Here is a 24,273-nt window from a genome sequence, read left to right as displayed (position 1 = left end):
TAATTTTTGCTATCATTTAAATTTTTTAATAACTTCTTTTTATTCTTTTAATGTCTCTATAGCAGCTTGTTCCATGGATCCAGAAGTTTTATCTCCTTGTTTCCTTCATGACCCCTGTTTACTCCAAAGTCAATTTCTTTTTTCTTTTTTTTTTTTTTGGTCTTTTTGAGACAGGGTCTCCCTGTAGCCCCAGCTGGCCTGGATTTGCAGTGGAGACCAGGCCTGCCTCTGCCTCCTGAGTGCTGGGATTAAAGGCGTGTGCCACCATCCCCAGCCCAATTTCTTTTATTCTTAAATTTATGAGTAGATGCTTATTTAGCTCATGGCCATTGGGGGTCAGGAAGTACACAAGAAACTCATGCTGTGGGTACTGCTCAGCACCTGGGAAGGCAGCTCCTGTGTCAGGATGTGGCAGATACCAGGATGGGCAGCACATTGTGAGCTGGAGCTCTGGGTTCATTTTCTGTTTGCTTAGGTCTTTGTACCAGTGTGGAAAGAAACCACAGGTATTTCAAACAGAGTGGGAAACTGGAGTGGAGGTGTCACACTGAGTAGGCTGAGGGTTCTTTTGCCCTACCTGGATGGAAATCCGAGATGTTCTTCAAACCATGGGCTCTAGCATTGATGTTGGGCAAACAGTGCTGTCAGTAGGTAGGCAAAGGCAAGTGGCACCTTCTGTTACACTGCCTGTGCAGGCTTTGGGAATTGTGATGCTTGGCTCTTGAAAGCTGCCAGTGTTAGAACTGCTGGCCTTGATTCTCAGACCCTTGCCTCTGAAGACTTGACAGCTGTCTGGAGCTAACTCTTCTGCGACAATTGTCGGCAAGATCTATTCTTTGGTTCCTTACAGCCTTTCATCAGGTCTCTACTCTTGTCTCTTCCTGCCCTGACCACTCTAGAACTGTTTGGCTGCTTCTTCAGTGTCCACCATGGGACTCAGTCAGGGTGCTTGCTTTTGTGGGAGGGAGCCAGGTGGTAACTGGGGACCTGCTGCTGCTCTAGAGAAAAAATTGCATCCCTACTAAACATGTTCAGATTCTGGGTAGGTCATTCAGGAACAGGGTGCCTGGTACAGTTGGGACTCAGGTGCAGAAATCTGCTCCCACCAGCAGCAGGACAAGATTGTGGGGCGATTGATTGCTGAAGCACTCTGCGTGGGAACGGAGCCCAGGTTGCAAGCAGGACTGTTCGGGAGTCCAGTGGTGGGGATTGGAAAGCACTGGACACCTCCAGGTGTTGAGTAAGGTTATGGACACTGTGCTTAGAAGCCAGGGCCTGGACTCAGGGCTGTTTGGGACCGAATAAACAAAAAACCAGCCAAACAACAAAAAAACAAAAAAAGACTGTTAAGTGTTGCCTCCTCCTGTACTTTATGTCAGTGAACTTTTGTTGTTCAAAAAAATGGTACTGTGGTCCAGTTCCAATTGTATTAATAGTAGTTTCCTAATTTTAATTTGATTTGTTAGAATTTGACTGATTCAGTTAGACTTGGTGACTCTGACCTTTAATCCCAGTTGGGGCTACAAGGAAGACCCTGTCTCAAAAAAAAATTTTTTTTTGATTCTGATTGGATTTGTTGCTAATTTATTGCTGGATCAGTTTATTTTACCACTAAACACCTTTGTAGCTTTTGTATTTATATAGTATCTTTCTCTGCATATTCCAGAAGGAGACCTTTGTTAATGGGAATTGTGATACTTCTGGATTTCGTTGAGTATACTTATTTTAATTGCAGGAAAGTTCACTAATTTTCTTTATGAGAAATATTGTAGATCACATCCCTGTCCTCTTTATAGTATTGAACATGATCAATGACTTTGGAGCAAGATTATTTCGTTTTAAAGATTTATTTTGGAAACCAGGTGTTACTGTGTAGTTCAAACTGGCTTTAAACTTCCAGCTCTCCTCCTGCCTCAGCTTACAGAGTGCTGAAATTATACGCACATTAATTTTTGTTTTATTTTGGTTCAGTTTGGTCTCTGGGTCTCCCTGGCCCCTGCTGGCCCAGAATTCACTATGTAGATCAGGTTGGCCTTAATCTGACAGAGATCTACCTGCTTCTGCCTCCTGGATGCTGGTATTAAAAGCCTGTACCACCATGCTGGGCCAGAGTTAATTTATTTAATTTAATTTTTATGCGTATGAGTATATTGTCTGCATGTATGTAAGTGCACCTGTGTTGCGCAGTGCCTGTGGAGGTCAGAAGAGGGGGTTGGATCCCTGGAACTAGAGTTACCAATGCATGTTAGCCTCCACGAGGGTAGTGGGAACCAAACTTAGGTCCTCTGCAAGAACAGTCAGTGCTTTTGACCTGTGAGTCATCTCTCCAGCCCCCGCAAGGTTTATTTTTAAAGTCTGGGACTGTGGATAGACAATAAAGACCATGTAGATTCTGAGCTCCGATTGTGAAGAAATCCCTAGGAAATGTTTTAATTGTCATGTGAATGAATATGTTAGTGTTGAGGTGTTCAGCTGCCTGTGTACAGCTGTTCAGAAGAACTTTATGGTAGATTAAAATATGAACAGCACAGACTGCTGGGCCGAATTGGCTTGGCTCTCCATATACAATGTGCCTATTTTCCTAGATTTAAAAATCGTTTTGTGGAGATTAGAAAATTTTTTGTTGTTGTTGCTCTTTTTGAGACAGGGTCTCCCTGTAGCCCCAGCTGTCCTGGATTCACTATGGAGACCAGGCTGGCCCTGAACTCACAGAGATCCTTCTCCCTCTGCCTCCCGAGTGCTGGGATTAAAGGCGTGCGCCACCACGCCCAGCCTGAAAATCTTTTTTTACAGAACAATTTGGGTTATGGGTATCAGTGAAAAAATTATGCTTTTCTTTCACCCCACACAATTTTTCTGAGAAAGAAGGGTCTTATAATCAGGTTTTTTCATTTAGCAAACATTTCTTGAACACAATTTTTTGACCTTGATCATACTTTTGCATATGTAGCATAGTAAAAAAATCTTGGGCAGATTTTATATATATTAATGTTTAGAAATTAACTTTATGCCTTTTTCTTAGATGTAGCTATTCCATGAACTCAGACACTTATAATTGAGGTTTTTAATTGCCTTTCTTTTTAAATGAGTTAGGGCTTCACTATGTAGCTGATTGACCTTTAGCTTGCTTCTTTTGCTGCTTATACCTGACTGATTTTGAATTTGTGACAGTCCTCAGGACTCTTCCTCTGAATGCTAGCAGTACAGTGTGCGCCATCAGGTCTGTCTTTGATTTTTTTTTTTTTTTTTTTAAAACAGGCTCACACTAGCCTGGGCTGACCTTGAACTCACAATCCTCCTGCCTTAGTATCCTGAGTATTAATGTCATGTGTATATATGTGTGTTTTTTGTGTCTGTATGTGGAGGCCAGAAGTCTCACTGGGAGGGACCTGGGGTGGGCCATGTGGGCTGGGGCAGCTGGTCAGCAAGTACCAGGGATCTTCCTGTCCCTAACACAGGAATTAGAAGCCCTAATCACCATGCCTGACTTTTTATAGGCTTTTGTGTGTGTGTGTGTGTGTGTGTGTGTGTGTGTGTGTGTGTGTGGCTGGGGATCAAACTCGGTGCATGGCAAACACTTTACCAGCTGAGGATCTCATCAACCCCTTAGTGTAACTTTTTACACATTTATTTTCATGTGAAAAATCAAAGAACAACAAAGTACTTGAGAAAGTAAAAATTATGGCGCTTATGTAAAAAAAGGAACCCAACTTAAACATATTTAGAGATCTTGGCCTAAAGGTGAGCATAGATTCTTTGCTATAGTTACAGTGTGAATGATTTAGAGAATCACTTATTTTTTATTTTTATGTTTTTATTTTATGTGTATGAGTGTGTTTTTGCCTACATGTATGTAAGTGCACCTGTTTTGTACAATGCCCACAGAGACCAGAAGAGGGCATCAGATCCCCTGGAACTGGAGTTACTGACAGTTGTTAACCACCATGTGGATGCTGGGAACTGAACCTGGGTCCTCTGCAAGAACAGTCAGTGCTCTTAACTGCTGAGCCATCTCTCCAGCCCCTCATTGATTTTTTTTTAAAAGATGTGTTTATGTGTAGGTGTGTGCCTGTGTGTTTATGTATAGTGCATGTATGTAGATGCTTGTGGAGGCCAGAGGGCATCAGATACTGGAGTTACTGGTGGTTGTAAGCTACCTGATGTGAATGTTGGGAGCAGAATCCATTTCTGCAAGAGCAGTAAATGCTTTTACCCACTGAGCCATTCTCTTTGAAAATTATTCATTTGTAGTGTGCTACTGGTAAAACTAGAAATTTCATCCAGATGAGCATTTGTCAGTCATTGACACTAAAGAAAATGTTAATAGAAGGGCAATATTTTTCTTATACTATACTAAACAATTCCTTAAAGAGCTTCTAATTATGTTCACTTAAGTGGGGCAAATAAGATCAGGCTGACTTGAACTTCTCATCCTCTGACCTCAGTCTTTGGATTGTTGTGATAGGCCTGTGCCCCTCACAATACCTCACTTCTTATTAAGTATTTGTTCCTGGAAGTCGACCTATTGGGTTGTTTTATACAAATTTTGTTTCATAAGTATTCCTTGTTCCCTGTTTAACTGTCCTGTCACTCCCCGCCACCACATTTACTATTATGTTATAAATGGCAGAGCATGCTTGCCTGTAATCCCGGTACTTGGGAGGTGGAGGCAGAAGGATGAGTTCAAAGCCAGCCTTGTTTATATAGAGATAAAAGGCTAACCTGTTCTACAGTGAAACCTGTCTCAAGAAATCAGGGGGGAAAATGTTAGGATATTCTTACCAGTTCATTTTCAAGTATTTTATTATTGTCAGATACTTAGTAGGTTTTGAATGATTTTCCAGATACTAAATGTGTGGTATGGGGTTGGGTATGGTGGCACAGACTTTTAATTCCAGCACTTGGGAGGCAGATCTCTGTGAGTTTGAGGCCAGCCAGACTGTCTTAGAAAATAAAAAATAAAAACAACAACAAAGAAACAAGCAAGAAAAAAAAAAGTGATGTGATTTAGGAAAATGCACTGTAGAGTTATTACCTAATAATGAAACATTTTCCTAAAAACTTGGTTGGGTATGGTGGCACAGACTTTTAATTCCAGCACTTGGGAGGCAGATCTCTGTGAGTTTGAGGCCAGCCAGACTGTCTTAGAAAATAAAAAATAAAAACAACAACAAAGAAACAAGCAAGAAAAAAAAAAGTGATGTGATTTAGGAAAATGCACTGTAGAGTTATTACCTAATAATGAAACATTTTCCTAAAAACTTTTGCTTTCTTTTTCCCCCCTTCCTTCCTTCCTTCCTTCCTTCCTTCCTTCCTTCCTTCCTTCCTTCCTCCCTCCCTCCCTCCCTCTCCCTCCCTCCCTCCCTCCCTCCCTTCCTTCCTTCCTTCCTTCCTGGTCTCCCTAGTCCCAGCCCATCTGGAAGTCACTCTGTGGACCAGGCTGGCCTCAGTCTCACAGAGATCCTCTGCTCCTGCCCATCTGCCCCTCTGCCTCCCTCGGGTTGGGGCCATGCCAGGTGCTTCCTCTCCTCCTCCTCCTCTCCTCTCCCCTCCCCCCATTCTTTTTTTTTTTTTTGATACAGGGTCTTACTATTTAGCCCCAGCTGGCCTGGAATGTTAATGGGAAAGTGAATGATCCCACCTAGCTGATTATTTCTTTAGTGATCACATATTTGATTAGACCTAGTTACTTACTGTTTCTGTTGCAATTCAGCTTTCTTGAGATGAAAGCTTTGTGAGGGGTGTAAGTTCTTCATTAGGATAACCTGCCAACTGTGTTTTATGAAACTGCTTATCTCCTGCTTGCAGCTGAAGTTTTGGTTCTTGTGTAAAGTAGCTAAAGGAAGTTGGTATGTTTTATGACTTGTTTTCAGGAGTGTGCATATTTCTCATATTAGGTTTACATGGCTAAATTTAATTGTAAACACTAAGGTCTCTGTCTGGAGGTAGAAGTAGTCGAATTAGGCAGATCAATAACCTAACAAATCTTTAGTCAAGAAATAGTCAAAGTTTGGCTGGAGGGATAGCTCAGGGATTAAGAGCACTGGCTGCTTTTACACAGGACCCAGGTTTCATTCCCAGCATTCACATGGCAGCTAACAACCATCAGTAACTCCAGTTCCAGGGCATCTGACACCTTCTGGCCTTTGCAGGCATGGCATGACACAGGTGCATTATATACATGCAAACAGAACAGTCATACACATACAATAAAAGTGAATTAAAAAAGTTACTGGGCCAGGAGAGATGGCTCAGTGGTTAAGTGGTCTCTGTTCTTGCAGAAGACCCAGGTTTGATTCCTAGCACCCACATGGCAGCGGACAACTGTCTGTAATTCCAGTTCCTCCTTGGGCATTATACAACATGGATATACTTACATGCACTCAGGCAATATACTCATACACATAAAATAAAAATAATAAGTAAAATATTTTAAGAAGTAGAAAAAATACAAAAAAGAAATATTCAATGAAAAATGTGTTCTAACACCTTAAGTAATAGTGCCTAGTAATTGGATTCCTGTCTGAATTGCTGTTTTTTGTGACAGTGTCAGATATGACACTGCTAAGTGATAGCAAATAAGTATGTGTTTTAGAATGTCAGTTCTGAAGTTTTTACATTTTGACTATGTGCTGATAGCACTTGAACTTTCTATGCCATGTCTAATGAATGAAAAATAAGAACACAGAAATCTGTGACAGAATTACGTTCAGCCTTTCTGCATGGCCTCCATGTGCCCTTGGTATTGGCTTATCATCTGACATAGAACTCACTGATTCATGGCTCTTGTCTGGGGATGGGTGTAATCCTAAGAATGTTTTCATGATTCATCAACATTGGCAGGGTGTTAGGGAGGGCCTTTAGGAGAGTGAATTACAGAGATGATAAGAGTATCTCAGTTATTATTATTATTTTTTTCTTCTTGGAAAAGACATATTTCATGTAGGTTAAGAGATCTGGATGAGACTTTGGGGAGGGTGTTTTCTGGAACTGGGAGTTGAACCCACAGCTTTGTGCATGCCAAGTATGTAGTCTGTTACCAATACGCCACAGTCTCAGATTCATTGACCATTTAGCAAGATCATCATCTATAGGTTTTCTGTATAGAAAATTCAGGAATAACAAGAGGCCTTGCCCTCAGAGCTCTCGCTTGATATGGAAATACATTAATATAAAAGCTTTTTTTTCATTGTTTTTATTTTACCTATATGAATGTATTGCCTACATGTACTTAAATGAATCTGTGTCATGCATTTCCAGCAGAGGTCAGAAGAAGGTGTTGGATTCCCCTGGAACTGGAATTACAGACGGTAGTTGTTAGCTGCCTTGTGAGTGCTGGGATTCAAACCCAGGTTTTCTGCAAGAACAGTCAGTGCTCTTAACCGCTAGCTATCTCTCTAGCCCATCTTTCTTTTTTTTATATAAACACATAGTAAATATTCAGTAATGTTTGCTTAGTTAAATGAATAGATACCAAGATTTAGGACCTTGACTGAGCCCTCCTTTCTGTCTCTAACCTATAGTGTACCTTGCATGTAAGTGCATATTAGTATTCATGTACAATTAAAAACAAACACACATTTCATTCATAGCCTTCTGTGAGAAGGAATTATTACCTTGTATATATTGCTTTTCTGTTTCTGTGAATGAAAAAAAAGCCCATGACTAAGGCAGCTTACTGAAGGAAGAATCTACTGGAATAAGAGTCCATCATGCGAGGGGAGGCATGGCAGATACAGGAAGCCAAGAGAGCCAGAACTGGAAATGGCAAGGCTAAATAAAGCCCACCTCTGATGATATGCTTCCTCCAGCAAGGCCATACCTCCTGAACTTCCCCCAAATAGTCTCACCAACTGGGAACAAAATGTTCAAATCCTTGGAGCCTGTTGGGGACATTCCTCATTCAAACTACCAGACCTTGTACCAAGGGAAGTAATTGCAGGAGCCCTTTGTGGGGTGTAATATAGTGCTCATCACTGTCTTTGATGTATGAGCCCGACCATGGCGACTTGTAGGGTCAATTTCCATCTATTGGGTCTTGGATAAGTTTGGTTCTATAACTACCTAGAGGCTTACCACTTCACTCACCTTCTAAACAGATCTTTTGATGGACTGTTGTATTAAAAACAAAAACAAAACACACATACACACACACCCCAGAACCCCCAAAACTGATAAAAACCTTTCTAATCCTGTACATACTCCAAAAATCTGCCAATAGCATTTCTCTGGGAAGTGTTATTATAGATCTTTTTATATACTTCAGGAGGAAAAAAGGCCAAGTGTTTTAAACTCTTTTTACTTGACTATGGGACATACAAGGTTACTTTTGTTGCATATATAAATATAACAATTTACCCAACCATACTCAGAAGTGGGGAAAAAAAATTTTTTTGGTCTTTTTGAGACAGGATCTCTCTGTAGTCCCAGCTAATCTGGAACTCACCAGGCTGGCCTTGAACTCACAGAGATCCGCCTGCCTCTGGAGTGGTGGGATTAAAGGCATAGGCCAGCTACTCCCGGCCTCAGTTTTTTTTTTTTTAAACTGTGAGCATGTTTCTAGCTTCTGATTTATGCCTGCTTACTTTGCTTGGTAAGGTGGAAGTCAGATCTTTAAGCCCATGTTTCTAAGGAGGTGGCTTATACTTTCATAGAACATGTTTTAAGTGACTAAGAATTTGACTGTAATAGACAGTCTCAGCATTTATCACGATTTACCTTAAAGCTCCCATAAAATTTTAACTGTAGCACTGAGTGGCTCAGAGCCCTCCATTCTGTGTCTTACTTGGTTTTGTTTTTTGTGGAAGAAATCACTATATTCTAGTCATGTATATGTGCTGTCTTAGATTAGTCTTTAGCATTTCACATTTTCTGCATTCCACAAGGTGTTGCACTGAATCTTTCTTTTGATAGAACACTGAGTTTTGAGCTCTACATGTGTATTACCTCATTACATCAATGTCATTAAATATTAAATACATAATCATGCTTCATAGAACTTGCTCATTTTATAGACTACTGCATACAGGTAGGTACATGAAGCCAGGGACACGAAGCATCATATTCTGATCTCTGATTTATACACGAGGTAGTGGTATACTAGTTTTTGTAATTTTGATTCAGTAGCTTTTGTAGATATTGCATAATATTTTGTAGAGTGTGACTTTAGGGGTGGGAATATTAGTTGGTAGGGTGCTTGCCTAGCATGCATGAAGTCTTAGGTTCGGAACAGCACTGCATAAAACTGGATGTGATGGTGCATATCTATAATCCCAGCACTAGGAGGTAGAGGTAGGAGAATCAGATTTCAAGGTCATCCTTGACTACCTAGTTCCAGGCCAGTACCTGTTATGTGAGATACGGCCTCAAAAGATAAAAAGACTTCAGTCAAAGACTTCAGTCGTGGGTGTGCTTGATAGGGATCTGACTTCACTTCTAGTCATTTCATGATGGGATACACTGGTGGCTTCTTGACAAGCTTTTGTGTTGTATTCCTGTAGAGATACAGGGCTTGACTAATCCAGACTGATACTATAAATTGTGAATGTGGGATTCTCTTGTCTCTAGACCAGTTTTCAGTTAAAGCAAGTCTGCCATCTTGTGGTTCTGAAAAATACAGGATTTAGGGGGAGGGAAAAAAAAACCTTGAAATTTTATATATGTGATACTACAATGGGTAAGAAGTCTTTTCTTATATTTTCTGGTCAGTGAGCCATTTTTTTTTTTTTAATATTAGAAATCCCCCCACCCCCCCCCCCCCCCCTTGTTTTTTAAAGACAAACTCACTATATAGTCCTGACTGGCTTGGGACTTGCTATGTAGACCAGGCTGACCTGGAACTTACAGAGGTCTGCCTGCGCCTGCCTTCCAGAATGCTAGGTAGGACTGAAGGCATGCACCACCACACCCAGGCTACAGTAGCAGTTTTAATTAAGAAGTATTCAGAATTTTGGTATACTTAATTAAGGCTTTTCTTGAATAACTAATAATAAAGAATTATTTAACTGATAAAAATACCATCCTGCCGGGCGTGGTGGCACACGCCTTTAATCCTAGCACTTGTGGGGCAGTGGCAGGCGGATCTCTGTGAGTTCAAGGCCAGCCTGGTCTACATAGTGAGTTCCAGGACAGCTGGGGCTACAGGAAGACCCTGTCTCAGAAAGACCCCCCCACCCCCCAAAATACCATCCTTTAAAATATAATTCACATAATTATTCACCAGGTGCCCACTTTTAATTCCCACACTTGGGAGGCTAAGGCAGGCAGATCTCTGTGTTTGAGACTACCCTGGTGTTTATAGGAAGTTTCAGGCTAGCTAGGGCTACATAGTGAGACCCTGTCTCAAAAAAAAAGTTTAAAGAATTTTAATTTTCTAATGTTGAGCTCCATTTAATAAGTAGACTCCAGTTAAGTTTTTTTTTTTTTTTTTTCGGGGGGGGGGGTCTTTTGGTTGCTCCAGCTGTCCTGGAACTTGCTATTAGACCAGGTTGGCCTCAAACTCACAGAGATCTGCCTGCCTCTGCCTCCAAAGTGCTGGGATTAAAGGCATGTGCTACCACACCCAGCTAATAAACCTCAGTCAATGGACAAGTAGTATTAAAAGAAAAACATACCTCATTTTCTGGTAGTTAATTTTTCCTCAAAATATTTAGAAAGCTCTTATGTGGGTTTGGAACAGAGGGTGCTTATAAAGCCCCTTAGCATCAGTTCTTATTAATATCAAGGGAATTCTGTATACCACTGTTACAAAATTCTTAAAATATTTCATTACTCAATTTGATTTTGTTTTATGTCTTTTCTGTATGTTTTGGTTTATAGTAGGTACTGTATTAATATAAACATTTTTTGTCTTAATGTGCCCCCCTTTTAAATATCTTATTTATTATTTGTATCTTATGTGTATATTACCTGCATATAGGTAGGCACACCCATGTCATGCATTGTCAGTGGAGGACAGAAGAGGCCGTTGGATCCCCTGGAACTGGAGTTATAGATGGTGGTTAGCCGCCATATGGGTGCTGGGAATTGAACATGGGTCTTCTGCAAGAACAGTCAGTGCTCTTAACTGCTGAGCCATCTCTCCAGCCCCCTTAATTTGCCTCTTTATAAACAATGTTTTCTCATTCAGAGACTCGTCTTATGGGCTTCTTTGTTCCAAGTCATTAGTTACCAGAGCGCTCTTGATCTAATGCTCCTGGGTTGGCTTCTGTAATTTCAGTGGGTTCAGGCAGTCTTTATAAGCTGCCAGCTTTACTTCTTCAGTCAAGGAGAAGGCCTAAGGCAGGGTTGTAACATTGTCTATGTTTTTCCACATATTACAGCTATGCTAAGAAGGAATCTGATCTTAACGGAGCCCAGATCAAGCTTCGAGAATATGAAGCCGCACTGAACTCAAAAGATGCAGCTCTGGCCACTGCTCTTGGTGACAAAAAGAGTTTAGAGGGGGATCTGGAAGACCTGAAAGACCAGATCGCCCAGGTGAGATGTGCTCTGATCCATACATGACAGGTTAATTGGCAGGTCTTAAGCCATGGTTTGTTGGCTTGATTGATTTTATTTCTTTTTTGAAAATTTGAGGATATTTATCATTTTTTTATTTATATAAACATATGACTGTTTTGCCTACATGTATATAAGTGCACCACATACAGGTAGTGCCTGAAGAGGCCAGAAGAAGGCATCAGATCCCCTGGAACTGGAGTCAGAGATGATTGTTAGCTGACATGTAGGTGCTGGGAACTGAACCTGGGACCTCTGAAAGAGCAGCCAGTGTTCTTAACTCCTGAGCCATCTCTCCAGCCCCTTATTTGAGTGTTTTGGTGGCTTTCTTAAGGAATCATGCAAAGCAGGATCACTTCTTAGTTATTCCTTCTGTCTGGATACATAGCTCTTGTTGCTCTTCTGGTCTTGTGGGCCTACTCATTCTGTCTCCTGTTTTCAAAGGTTGTATTATTACACCAAAGTGTGAAGTGGGAAAAGAGATATAATGCTGTCCTTTGCACACAGGAAAAATAAAAGTGGTTAGGTAAAAACCATTGGTTTGATTTTTTTTTTTTTAATTTTTTTATTGAGCTTTTTAAATTTCATATATTTCTGCCGAAATCCAGACCTCCCTCCCCATCCATCCATCCATCCATCCATCCATGCCTCTCCCTATCCCCCCACTGAACCCTATGCACTCTGCCATACATGCTGAGTACTAGTCATTCAGGTTTTATACCCAAGTATCCTTCAGTGTAAATGCGTTCACTGGAGTCTAGTCGGCCCATCCAGTGGTCGTATGTAAGTCATACTCTCCCTCATCTGGCAGCATTCAGTCTCAAACAGTTCTTAATCTAGTGCTGGCCCACCACCTATTTTTCTCCTCCCCTTTGGGCCCTTGTTTAATTGAACTAACATGGGTCCCTTGCTTGATGCCACCACTGCCACAGGCTCACATGAACAAGTCTTCAGTGGCCTGGATGGAAGCCTCCACCTCCCTGTAATCATGAACCAGTCCTGGCTCTTACAATCTTTCTGTCTCCTCTTCCACAATGGTCCCTGAGCCATAGGTGGGTAAGGTTCCGTATAGGAATCCCATCCTACATTCTGTAGTCTCTTATTCTCCAAAACTTGGCCAGATGTGGCCTTCTCTGCATCGCACTCTGATGTACAAGGGAGCCTCACTAGTGAGAGTTGAGGGGTGCATTAAGCCCCTCTTTACCCCTTCTTCTGCTGTGTTCCATGGGCCTTGTAGAGATTTGACTGCAGATGTGTCACCTAGTACTGGGCATCTCCCAGACGTATGTTCTCTGCGTCTGACCAGATGTGCAACTCTGCAAGTAGTCTCCATATGATGCAAAAAGAAAATTTTGATGAGTGCTGTACAGCATGAGTGCTTGTCACTCTAAGGGAGGCCTCTTCTATCTGGCACTATGTTCCCACAGTCATGACTGAGCAGGCCTCTGGTTTGATTGTTGAAATGTGAGGGATAGAGACCTGTTTTATTCCCAGTTGGGGTTACAGCTTAATTTGTGAACTGATATGGGTGGGTGAACCAGCAAATGACCATGAAGTTCTGAGGTGAAGGTTAAGATGAGATAATCATATATTGATAAATGTATAGGAATTATAATACTTGATTTGATTCACAATTATTTCTAAATGATTGCTATGTAATTTTGAATTTTTCTTTTAATAGTTGGAAGCCTCCTTATCTGCTGCCAAAAAACAGTTAGCAGATGAAACTTTGCTTAAAGTGGATTTGGAGAATCGTTGTCAGAGCCTCACCGAGGACTTGGAGTTTCGTAAAAACATGTATGAAGAGGTAATTATATAAAACTTTTATTTTTAATGAAAAAGTATAGACTGGGCATGGTGACTCATACCTGTGATCCCAGCACAGGAGAATCAGTTCAAGGTCACCCTCAGCTGTATAGTGGGTTTGAGTTTAGCCTGGGCTATATGAGAACCTGTCTCAAAAAACAATCTGTGCTCTTGAGATGGCTTAGAGGGTACCACTTAAGTCTGAGCTCCAGAATAGAACCCATGTTATAGAAGGAAAGAACCTACTCTCTCAGATGGTCCTCTGACCTCTGTGTGGGCACGCTACTTAATTTCCTGCACGTACACAAATACACACACATACCACCACCATCACCACCACCAAATAAAGGTAAAAACAAAAGGTAAAGAGAAGATAGGATTTGGGAATAAAGGGCTATTTTGCAGGTAAGCTGCAAGGTACTTCAACCTAAAACCTTTAGGCCACTAGAGGAAACATACAATGACTTCACTTACTTGAGTTACAGGGTTTTGTCAGAGTAGCTAATTACTGTCCAGGATATTATCTATTGCTGCCTAACAGTGCTCTCCAAATTTAGCAATTTAAAACCATACCTTTATCATCTCACTGCCTAAAGGTCAGGGATCTGGAAGATGGGCTCCTGAGCCTATAGTCAGGCTTTAGCTTGGGCTAGAAGAAACTCCTCAGATCACTGTGAGGCTGTTGACATACGGCTCTTCAGTTCTTATCACCCGTCTTCTCTACATGTCTACTTAGGGTATGATGTGCTTTCTTCTAAGGGAGCCATAAGACTGAGCAGGACAAGGCAGAAGCCATGTTTTCCTCAATAACATAATTGCTAGTGACATACATCCTTCTCCTCTTGCCTGCTGTAGACTGGTACCTTGTGAGGAAAGGGACACACAGGTGTGAGTGCCAGGGGTGCAGTCATTAGCCCCATCAGGTCTGGCTACTCCCAGCATTTATAGCTGGTTAAGCTGATGTAAGGTTTAAGTAGCACTTGTGGTCCTCACTTCTGTGATTGAGGGAAATAGGTGGTAAAAACATGGAAGAAAACGAGAGGGACAGTTCCTCAAAACTGAAGAGGGTTGGAATTAGCCAAGGGTGGAAGATGAACGATTAAGTATTCAAGTGTTTTTCAAAGTAGTGTAATTTTGGAAACAATGTTTTTAAATTTACTAGACCAATTAAAAACATGTTTTTAGTTTGTTTTAAGGTGGAGGAAAAATAATAAGAATTTGTTCATTTTAAAAAGAACAGTAATTAAAATAGGTATGGTTGGTCAAATGAACCGGACAAGCAGTCAGAGTCTGGGGACAGTTTCAGCCAGTTTGTTATTTAAAGTGAAATGCTAATAGGGAGACTGCTCAGCAGATCAAGCACTTGCCAAGTAATTGCAAGGGTTGGACGTCAGACCCCCAGCACCCATGTAAACGAGGGCAGATGGAGGTCCTCGGGCAGCCACCTAGCTAGACTAGCTGAATACAACGTGGGGCTCAGCGAGAGACTCTGCTTCAGCGAGTGGAGATTGACGAGGATGAACAACGCTAACTTTGGGTCTCCGTGTGCACCCACACATGTGTACCTACACATGTGAACACACATATGCACACATGCATTCGTTCAAAGAACAAACAGGAGAAATACTGATACTATACTGATACTATTTTTCCTCTAAGAGTGATGAGAATTAAAATGAAATACTGTAATTGAAAGCTCCATGTAACCCATAGCAAGCATTATTGTGTAATTGTTTAAGTATTGCTTTATAAAAACATATTTTTCAATGTTTTTGTTTTGCTTTGTTATAATTGTCCCTGCTTTATTATTATTATTCGTGTTATTTTAATGTTATTGGTGTGGAAACCAGAAATGTTTTTCTACATAAAATTATTGAAAAATAACAATGGTAACACAATTTAATATTTAATTTAAAGTGGCCATGTCTTTGAATATGTGACTGCTGTCTTTTGGAGAATGATTTTGAAGTACTACTTAATTTTCTCTTTTTCCAACATTGAGGACACTATTAATAAACATTCTTACTTGTGAGCCATTAGGGGGAAAAGAAGAGGAAGGAAGGAAACAGAACAAGGGAGGTTGACAAAGGACATCCATTGGTAGGGGCTTAGTTTTTCCTGAACTAGGCCTGTTCCATCTTGTATTTTAGTTACTTTCTGCTGCTGTGATAAACACCATGATCAAGACAACTTGTAGAAGGAGGAGTTTTATTTAAGGAGTTTCAGAGGGATAAGAGTCAGTAATGGTGGGGGAAGGCATGGCAGGAGGGAGGCAGCCGAGTAGAAAGCTGGGAGCTCACCGTTTCAAGCCCTTGGAGGAAGCAGAGCGACTGAGACTGGAAGTGGGGCAAGGCTGTAAATGCTCAAAGCCTGTCTTCCCCTCTCCCCACACGTGCTTTCTCCAGTAAGGCTGCACGCCCTAAACTTGTGCAAATTAGCACCATCTGGGGTCAGGTGTTCAAATACTTGGAGCCAGTGGGGACAGCTCACATCTCTGTTTTCACGATTTAAATATCATATGCTTCATTAAACAGATTGAGTTCTGGGAAGTTGGTAACAGAACTGGGTTTTGAACCCTGGTTTTCTGATTTTTCTCATTTTGTACATTTTTCTCTTAAATGGTTAAGAGAACATGGAAGGTATACAGAAAAATACATGTACCAAAAAATGCATTTAGGGCTGGGGCATATGTGAGATCTTGGGTTTAATTCCAGAGTTCCCCAGAGATAGACAACATTAATGAGTTATAGTGCCCCCTTGTGGCTTTAATCATTCCCATTAAAGACAAATATTTGCATAGTGAAATGCTAAAATGGAAAAATTTATTAGTGGACTTAACGTTCTTAGCTATAAATTTCCCATTGCAGGTTATTTGGACAGTTTCTTAAAATAAAAATTAATAAGATACTGTAAATTGTTACTGATAACCTAAACATCAGATTGTAAAAGAAGCCATTAATATTGGTCTAAGAAAATAATTTTATTATGTTTCTATCTTGAACATATATACACTTGTTCTGAGTGGGAAATGTAGCTTTCATTGTCCATCTCTTTTCAGAGGTGACCATAGGATTGTCAATAAAGCAATTTAGAAAACCTAATGTGTTTAGTATTTAATGTATATTGTCTAGTTACCCACAGTTGCATGGTGCTTTAATAAGTCATCCAGGCCATTCCTTGCCTTCAGAGAAATGAAATAGCTATGTTCCTGAAAAGAGATGGACAATTTCCAGGACTTGAGCTACGATCGTTTATATCATTAATTACGTCCAGAAATACTCTGCCTGGAAACTAAGAGGCAGTAGTGTGTTTGCATGCCTGCTGCAGGACAGGAAAACAAGGATGCTGGTGTACGAAGCTGCAGGTGGCCTTGAAGATGGCCCTGGGTCTCTCAGACCTGTATGAGTGCCGCTGTTCAAAGCAACTTGGCTTTACGCTGTATTTCTCTTTGCAGGAGATCAATGAGACAAGAAGAAAGCATGAGACTCGCTTGGTAGAGGTGGATTCTGGGCGTCAGATTGAGTATGAGTACAAGCTGGCTCAAGCGCTTCATGAGATGAGAGAACAGCACGACGCCCAAGTGAGGCTGTACAAGGAAGAGCTGGAGCAGACCTACCATGCCAAAGTGAGTGCTCTCTCGTCTGTGGCTTTGGTTCTAGCTTTTAAGAATGATTCCCTTGTTCTCCATGAATAAATAAAATTGGTAGTATTTGAATGTAGTTTCATGTAAACTAAATGCTAGTAGAAATATTTCGACAATGAGGTTATTTCAATTTTATTAGAAACAAAGGTTTATCTGTTCCATTGGCCATCTTAAATGCTTTTCTTCAGTAACACGTACTGCTGATGCTACACCACACATGCCTTTCCTGGCTTCCACATGAGCATTGTGTAGATGTGCCACTCCCCTTGGGTGTTTTGTTCAGGGGCCAAACTACCATTAGGAAGTATGGCGATGTCACATTTGCACACATAGCTCATAGAAAAAGCTTAGGTTTTGCTCATGATTTTACCCTGTGTGTTAAATGTGTGATTGAATAAAAATAGTTAGAGGCAAACTTAGAAAATTAGGACCATGGAGTTATTTAATTTCCATTGCTTGGTCTCAAACAGTTCATGTTGTGTTTTAGCCATTTAGATGAAGCAGTAAATGGCTCTGAATGTGAGCGAGCTTATAAAGAACTCCTTCAGTTGTCTAGCACGTGGTGCGCGTTGGGCATTCAGCTAGGCAGTGAAGGCGCTGAAGGAAGATCCATCACAGACTGTGGTCTGAAAATCAGGGAAAGCTGAGAGTCGTGGCTCACACCTTTATTCCAGCACTCCTAGGCACTTTAATCCCAGGCAGAGGCAGGTGGATCTCTGAGTTTGAGGCCTACTTGGTCCAAGACAGCTGGGGCTACAGGGAGACCCTGTCTCAAAGACCAAAAAAAAAAAAAAAAAAAAAAAATTTTTATCTGAGGGCCTGCTTTTGCTTCTGAAAGGAAGTGTTTCTATCTAATATGAAATGTATTCTGCAGATTTGGTGGGTTTGGAATATTTATTTTCCTACAAATATCACTATAGTCAAGTTTCTACTGTTGTTTCCTTATTAGCAATGTTATGTAGGCAGTAAAGTTTTAGTGTATAAAATGCTGACGAAATAAACTGGGTAATTGACTGGTAATTTTAATTTATTAAAATTGCTAACACATTTTTAGAAGTGAGCCTAAAAGACAGGCTTAAGGTAATGAAAATTTCAGCAAATTGAAGATGCTTTTCCTGTGTTTCATCAGCCAGTTACCAGCAGAACTTAGATTTGCAATGCCTTGAGGTGCGTCATGCTTCCTCATTTGCTAGTTCTGATAGACTAGGTAGGACTGATGGTGACTTCCCACTTCTTCCAGCTCGAGAATGCCAGACTGTCCTCAGAGATGAACACTTCTACGGTCAACAGTGCCAGGGAAGAATTGATGGAGAGCCGTATGCGGATCGAGAGCCTTTCATCTCAGCTGTCTAACCTTCAGAAAGAGGTAAGTAGGGATCTTGCCTGAGCAGATTGAAGTTAAGTTGGACAGGGCACCCTGCCATAGTAGCCTACATGCTTTGCCTGCCTGATGTCACTTCTTCTTTGTCACAGATAAGACATTATTCTCTCCAGTTTAAAAAACCTGGTGCTTTTCCAGGTTTTTTAGAAAACAAATTTATTTTTTAATTATTTTGATTTTGTTTTGTTTTGTTTTGATATGAGTGAAATACGGACGAAAATTTAATTATGAAAGGATATTTGGAAACAAAACTGCTCCTACTGTCCTGTTTCATTTCTATTTCTTTCTTTGAGTCTCAAAATGAATCTAGTGAGATAATTTCCTTTTCATCAGCAAAATACCTGTGTACCATTTCACCAAGTGTAGACTGTATTTACAGATGCAAATTTTTAATAAATGTATTTTTCTCATTTTAAGAAAATGCCTATACTTCTAAAAAAGTTAAATTCTGCTTAGACTCTTTAGAATTCTTACATTGAAATATTCCAAGCTAATACATTAGGTGTATTAAGCAAGTAAAAGTTCCTCAAATGACTAAATATAGCCTTATTTTATTGCATCAGCAATGACGATAACTTCAAATGTAAAAGCTGAACTTAAAAAAACAGCCCAAACCACCTGTTTCAAGTCTTCCCAGCTATCTACTAAAAAGTTCTCCTCAGATTTTTCTGCTAACTCCACAGATGGGTTTTAAAAACAGGCATGTAATTTCACTGTCAAGTCACTGATACTCAGACTCAACTGGGAGCTTTAAAAGTCTGTAGAGTCGTGAATTAATCCATTCTCAGCGTTTACCCAGGGCAATTTGCTCCCTGCCTTGTTTTCACAGAGAAGTTTTAAAAATGTTTAGTGTAGGTAAAAAACAGCAACAAAGTGACTTGAAACTGGAAACTGTCAGGTAAAGGGCCCTGTCCTGGGTGTCACTGCTTCTTCCTTCCCTTGTAAGAATCATGACTGTGAATTTGAACTCACTGCTGCACAGAGAACACTATTTTCATGCTACCTTTCTTTGAAGAGGTCTTCTCTACAGTTCCAGGTTTTGAAAGTAACAGCTGTGCATCTTCTCCCCCAGTGTAGGAGTGTACTCCCTGCTTGTATATAAGTGCACCCATGTCGTGCAGTGCCTGTGGAGATCAGAAGAGGACGTTGGGTCCCCTGGAACTGGAGTTATGGATGATTGTTACCACCCATGTGGGTGCTGGGTGCCAGACTCAGGTCCTCCTTAAGAGCAGCCAGTGCTCTTAACTGCTGAGCCATCTCTCCTGCCCCCTATTTATTTATTTTTAATGTGTATGAGTGTATGAGTGCATGAGTGCTTTGCCTACGTGTATTCAAATGCACCACATACATGCAATGCTTGCAGAGGTCAGAAGAGGGCGTTAGATCCCCTGGAACAGGAGTTATGGATGGTTGTTAGTCACAATGTGGGTACTGGGAACTGAACCCTGGTCCTCTGCAAGAGCAGTCCATGAGCCATCTCTCCAGCCCCTTTCAGATTTTTTTCATTGCATGAATATCCTATAGCCAGATGTGGTGGTGCACACCACTAACCCCAGCCCTTGAGAGCAGAGGCAAGAGGGTTACAACAAGTTCAGGGCCTGCCAGGGCTACCTAGTAAGATGCTGTTCCAAAATCCTTCCCTACCTCCCAAAAGTCACCTGAGCAGATACTGTTATTTGTAATAGATTCAGTTATTGGTACATCTAAGTGACAAACTACTGCATTGTTGGCTGTGATGACTGGCTGCCTGCTCAGTACATGGTGTTGTATACAAGTTGATGTGCAAAGTAGACATGGACCTGGCTTCAAGTTGACTTCATTTTGGGGTGATTATGGACAAAAAGAGTACATGTATAACCCTACAAGTATTCAGCATTACTGCTTGCTTTATTTAATTTCTTGAGAAATAACTTCAGCTTTTATTTTCTTTCAAGGGAGAAAATCTTGTTCTTAATATTTTTTTCACACAAGAATAAATTTTATGCTATTTTAGTTGAGCAGGCTTTTCTTCCTGTTCCTTTTTGTCACTTTATTTTTAGTAAGATCTTTCTAATTAAAATAAAACATTTATTGTAGTTTAGAAAATAAAGCTGAAAATGAGTCATATAAAATAGCATATAAAACAATTAGTTAATAGAAATTTTAACATTGCCAATAATATGTACTTTTATTTCATACAAAATTTAAAATTATTTTATAGTTTGGTTTGGAATTTTCCTGTACCAATAGAGCTATCCACTTGTTCAAACCACAGAGCAAGGTGTGTGTGTGAGGACTTAGAGCTTGAGGCTGACAAAGGGTTTCTCTCTTCCCTGTCAGTACTCCCTTTGTACCTGACTCTCACTGAAGATTTTCTTTGAGGAATTTCATAGGTAATTTGTTTTCCATTACACCATCTGTTTAGTTCTTGGACTGCTTTAACAAAATGTTAGAGTGGATAGCTTATAAATAGCAGTTGTTTCTCTTTTGGGGTGTGTGTGTATGCATTCCTATGTCTGTGGGTTACACGTGTGTGCAGGTTCACATTGTGTGTGAATACCTGAGGCCAATCTTGGTTATCTTAGGACCATTCTGCCTTGTGTTTGAGACAAAGACTCTCATTAGGACCTGATGCTCATCAATTAGGGTAAGCTGATGGGCTAGGAAGCCCTGGGATCCTCCTGGTTTTAACTCCCCAGCTCTGGGATTACAAACATGTATCACCATTCTTGGCTTTTTTATGAAGTTGCTGGGGATCCAAGCCAGATATCCTCATGATTCTGTGGCAAGCACTTTACCAAACAGAACTGTCTCCCCAGACACCAGTCAAAAAGCTGGGAAGTTCTTAGCAGTTCTTGAAATTCAGAAGGCTGGGAAGCCCAGGCCCAGATCCAGACCCTGGCAGATTGAGTGACTGGGCCCATTTGCTTATCCTTAGATGATGCTTTTTCATTGTGTCTTCAGTGGCAAGAGGGCGGATAAGCTACCCAGGGCCTGTTATATGTGGGTACTAATTCTAGTCATAAGGGCTTCAGTACCATCATGTTGGAGAGTAGAATTTTCAACCTGAATTATAGGGGTGAGGGCATTAGCCTTCAGACTGTAGCACTAAATAGGTACCATTCTAGAAATAGGCCCCTTTGGATTGGCACCAACTGCTTTTCTCTGTTAGATGAACCATATTCTAGATCTTGCCTCAGCTTCACTCTTCTGTACCCCTTTTTTTGTCAGCCCGCTGCTTCTCCCTCTTGGTTATACTTGCAGGTCGTCCTCTCCTGAGCCTGCTTTTAGTTTACAGCTGAGGAGACTGAGACTTACCTGTTGCTAAATATAAGACTTGATAGCCAGGTCCTCTAACTCAGGCTGTGTCTTTTCTTTGTCTTCTGCTAACTCTATTATTTACACCCTTTACAAGTGCTTTCAGGCTAGTGCATTTTAAACACTGTTCTTCAGTCCTTGGGATTTTTAGGAGCTACTGCCTTAGAACGAGACAAACACCTACTTTAGCCAGGGTGGGTTTTTTTTTTTTTGGGTCCTTTTGAGACAGGGTCTCCCCGAAGCCCCAGCTGTCCTGGAACTCACTATGTAGACCAGGCTGGCCTCCGTCTCACAGAGATCTACCTGTCTCTGCCCTCCCAGTGCTGAGATTAAAGGCATGTGCCACCACGCATGGCTAGCCAGAATGGATTTTAATTTATCTGAGCTGAGGCAATCTTTTCCTCTACTCATTAATGATTGATATTTTTGGTGAAGAATATATGAACACACACACACACACACACACACACGTGTGCATGCACCCGTACATGCTCACACTTCTTTCATCTTCCTTTGTAGTTCAGGCTGTTTTTCAACTTGCTATATAACCTTGATAAGACAGAAATTTACCCTAATCCTCCTGCCTCAAATTACCAAAAGATTGGGATTATAGGCTTGTGCTATCATGCCTAGCTTGATAAAATGTTTTGTTGAGTGTTTTTACTAGTTGGTAAGTTTAGTCTTAGAAAAGTCATCAAAAAGAAAAAAAGTGATCTGTTTTATTAGTTTCTTGTATAACTGTAGTGTTTGTTGAGTCATGCCAATTTCATCATGGTGCTGTTAGACCATAAAAGAGTTTTTCATATGTGACCAGTGCTAGTGAACTTCTGTGGTGGTTTGAATGAGTGTTCCTCATAGGCTTCAAGTATTTGAACATTTGGGCCCCAGTTTATAGGACTGTTTGGGAAGGTCATAGAGGTGTGACATGCTGTGGGAAGCATGTCACTGTTGGTGGGCTTTGAGAGTTCTTAAGCCTTCCAGATTTCCAGTCTTTGCTCTGCTTCCTGTGCCTGCTTGAAGGTGTGAGCTCTCAGCTTTGTGCTGTGGCTGGCCCCCTTTGCTGCAATGGCTCCCTGTCATGATAGACCTCTTACCCCACCTGGAACTGTAAGCCAAATGCACTCTTCCTTCCATAAATTGTCTTGGTCATGTTGTTTTATCACAGCAACAGAAAAGTGACTAATACAGCTTCCTAAATTGAGATTTAAATAGCCTTTAAAATATTGTTTTCAGAAGATAAGTTAAATGTATAATGACAGCAGTATTGCTCTGGAATTAGGAGTTGCACATATTGCTGTGACATTCTGGTCCGTCAGAGTCTGGAGTTTACAGTAGTATATTAAAGCACAGGTGAGTTTTATTTTTCATTTTGCTTTCTTTTATTTCACCTCACAGATACAAGTTCAGCTATTTAACATAAAACGTTTTCATTTAAAATACAGAAGAATTCACTGGGCATAGTGGCGCATACATTTAGTCCCAGCACTCCAAAGGCAGAGGCAGACGGAGGATCTCTGAGTTTGAGGCCAGCCTGGTCTACAAAGCGAGTTACAGGCCAGCTGGTCCTCCAAGGAGACCCTGTCTCAAAAAGACGAAGAAAAAAGAAAGAACCCCCAAAAAACCCCAGAAGAATTCACAATTAGTACAAAAAAATTTTTATGCCTAAATTTGGATTTCATATCTTAATAAACTGGAGCCCACATTGTCAAAGTTAGTAAAATATACATTGTGGTTTCTTTACATTGTTTCAGAGCCTACCTCTAAATCTTTTTTAAAAAATGCCTATTGTTTATTTTTTATATGTATGAGTGTATTGCCTGCATGTGTGTAAGTGTACCCATGTCATGCAGTGCCGGCAAAGCTCAGAAGAGGGTGTCGGATCCCCTGGAACTGGAGTTATAGACAGTTGTTAGTGCCATGTGAGTGCTGGGAAGTGAACCTCTGCAAGAACAGTCAGTGCTCTTAACTCAGCCATCTCTCCAGCCCCCTTACCTCTAAATCTTAAATCATTTATATATTGTCAATTTTCTTACATTTACCCATCCATCCATCCATCCATCCATCCATCCATCCATCCATCCATCCACCTGCCTGTTTATTTGTGTTGTTTTGAGACAGGATCTCCCTGTAGTCCCACCTGGCCTGGAACTTAACTGTGTAGACCAGGCTAGCCTTGATCCCACAGAGATCCACCTTCCTCTGTCTCCCGAATGCTGGAGCTAAAGGCGTGTGCCATCACTGCTGGGCACATTTTATTTATTGTATATGTGTATGTACTATGGTACACATGTGGAGGTCAGAGGACAACTTGTGAGAGACATTTCTCATCATTCACCATGGGTGTTTCAGGGAATGGAACTCAGTTTGTCAGGCTTATTAATTAAGCAAGTGCCTTTTACCTACTGAGCCATCTCTTTAGAGTCCATTTTGTGGCCCATTCTGTCCTTTACCTCCCACATGTGAAATAAAGTAAAGAGACAGTGTTTTCAACTTAGATTGTTTAGAAAGAAGGTATAAGAAGCATGGGAAAGGCAGTGGATTCTCACATTGCAGCTTGGTTTTTTTTTTTTTTTTTTGTCTTTTTGAGGCAGGGTCTCCCTGTAGCCCCAGCTGGCCTGGAACTCATTATGTAGACCAGGCTGGCCTT

At 40.9% G+C, this 24,273-nt stretch overlaps 1 protein-coding gene across 2 annotated transcripts in view; it reads left to right on the top strand.

Annotated features, from left to right (window-relative positions):
* The window catches only part of Lmnb1 (lamin B1), a 62,045-nt gene that overhangs the window by 14,682 nt on the left and 23,090 nt on the right, over nucleotides 1–24,273 (top strand). For both annotated transcript variants that reach the window (XM_008840982.3, XM_029567480.1), the window contains exons 2-5: nucleotides 11,322–11,478; nucleotides 13,181–13,306; nucleotides 16,760–16,930; nucleotides 18,189–18,314. In XM_008840982.3, the coding sequence (XP_008839204.1) occupies nucleotides 11,322–11,478; nucleotides 13,181–13,306; nucleotides 16,760–16,930; nucleotides 18,189–18,314 (580 nt within the window). The remainder of the gene's footprint in view (nucleotides 1–11,321; nucleotides 11,479–13,180; nucleotides 13,307–16,759; nucleotides 16,931–18,188; nucleotides 18,315–24,273) is intronic.

Source organism: Nannospalax galili, unplaced genomic scaffold (genome assembly GCF_000622305.1).
Source record: "Nannospalax galili isolate Female #2095 unplaced genomic scaffold, S.galili_v1.0 scaffold490, whole genome shotgun sequence".
NCBI classification, from domain to species: Eukaryota; Metazoa; Chordata; class Mammalia; order Rodentia; family Spalacidae; genus Nannospalax; species Nannospalax galili.
This window is presented reverse-complemented; position numbering and strand designations above follow the sequence as displayed.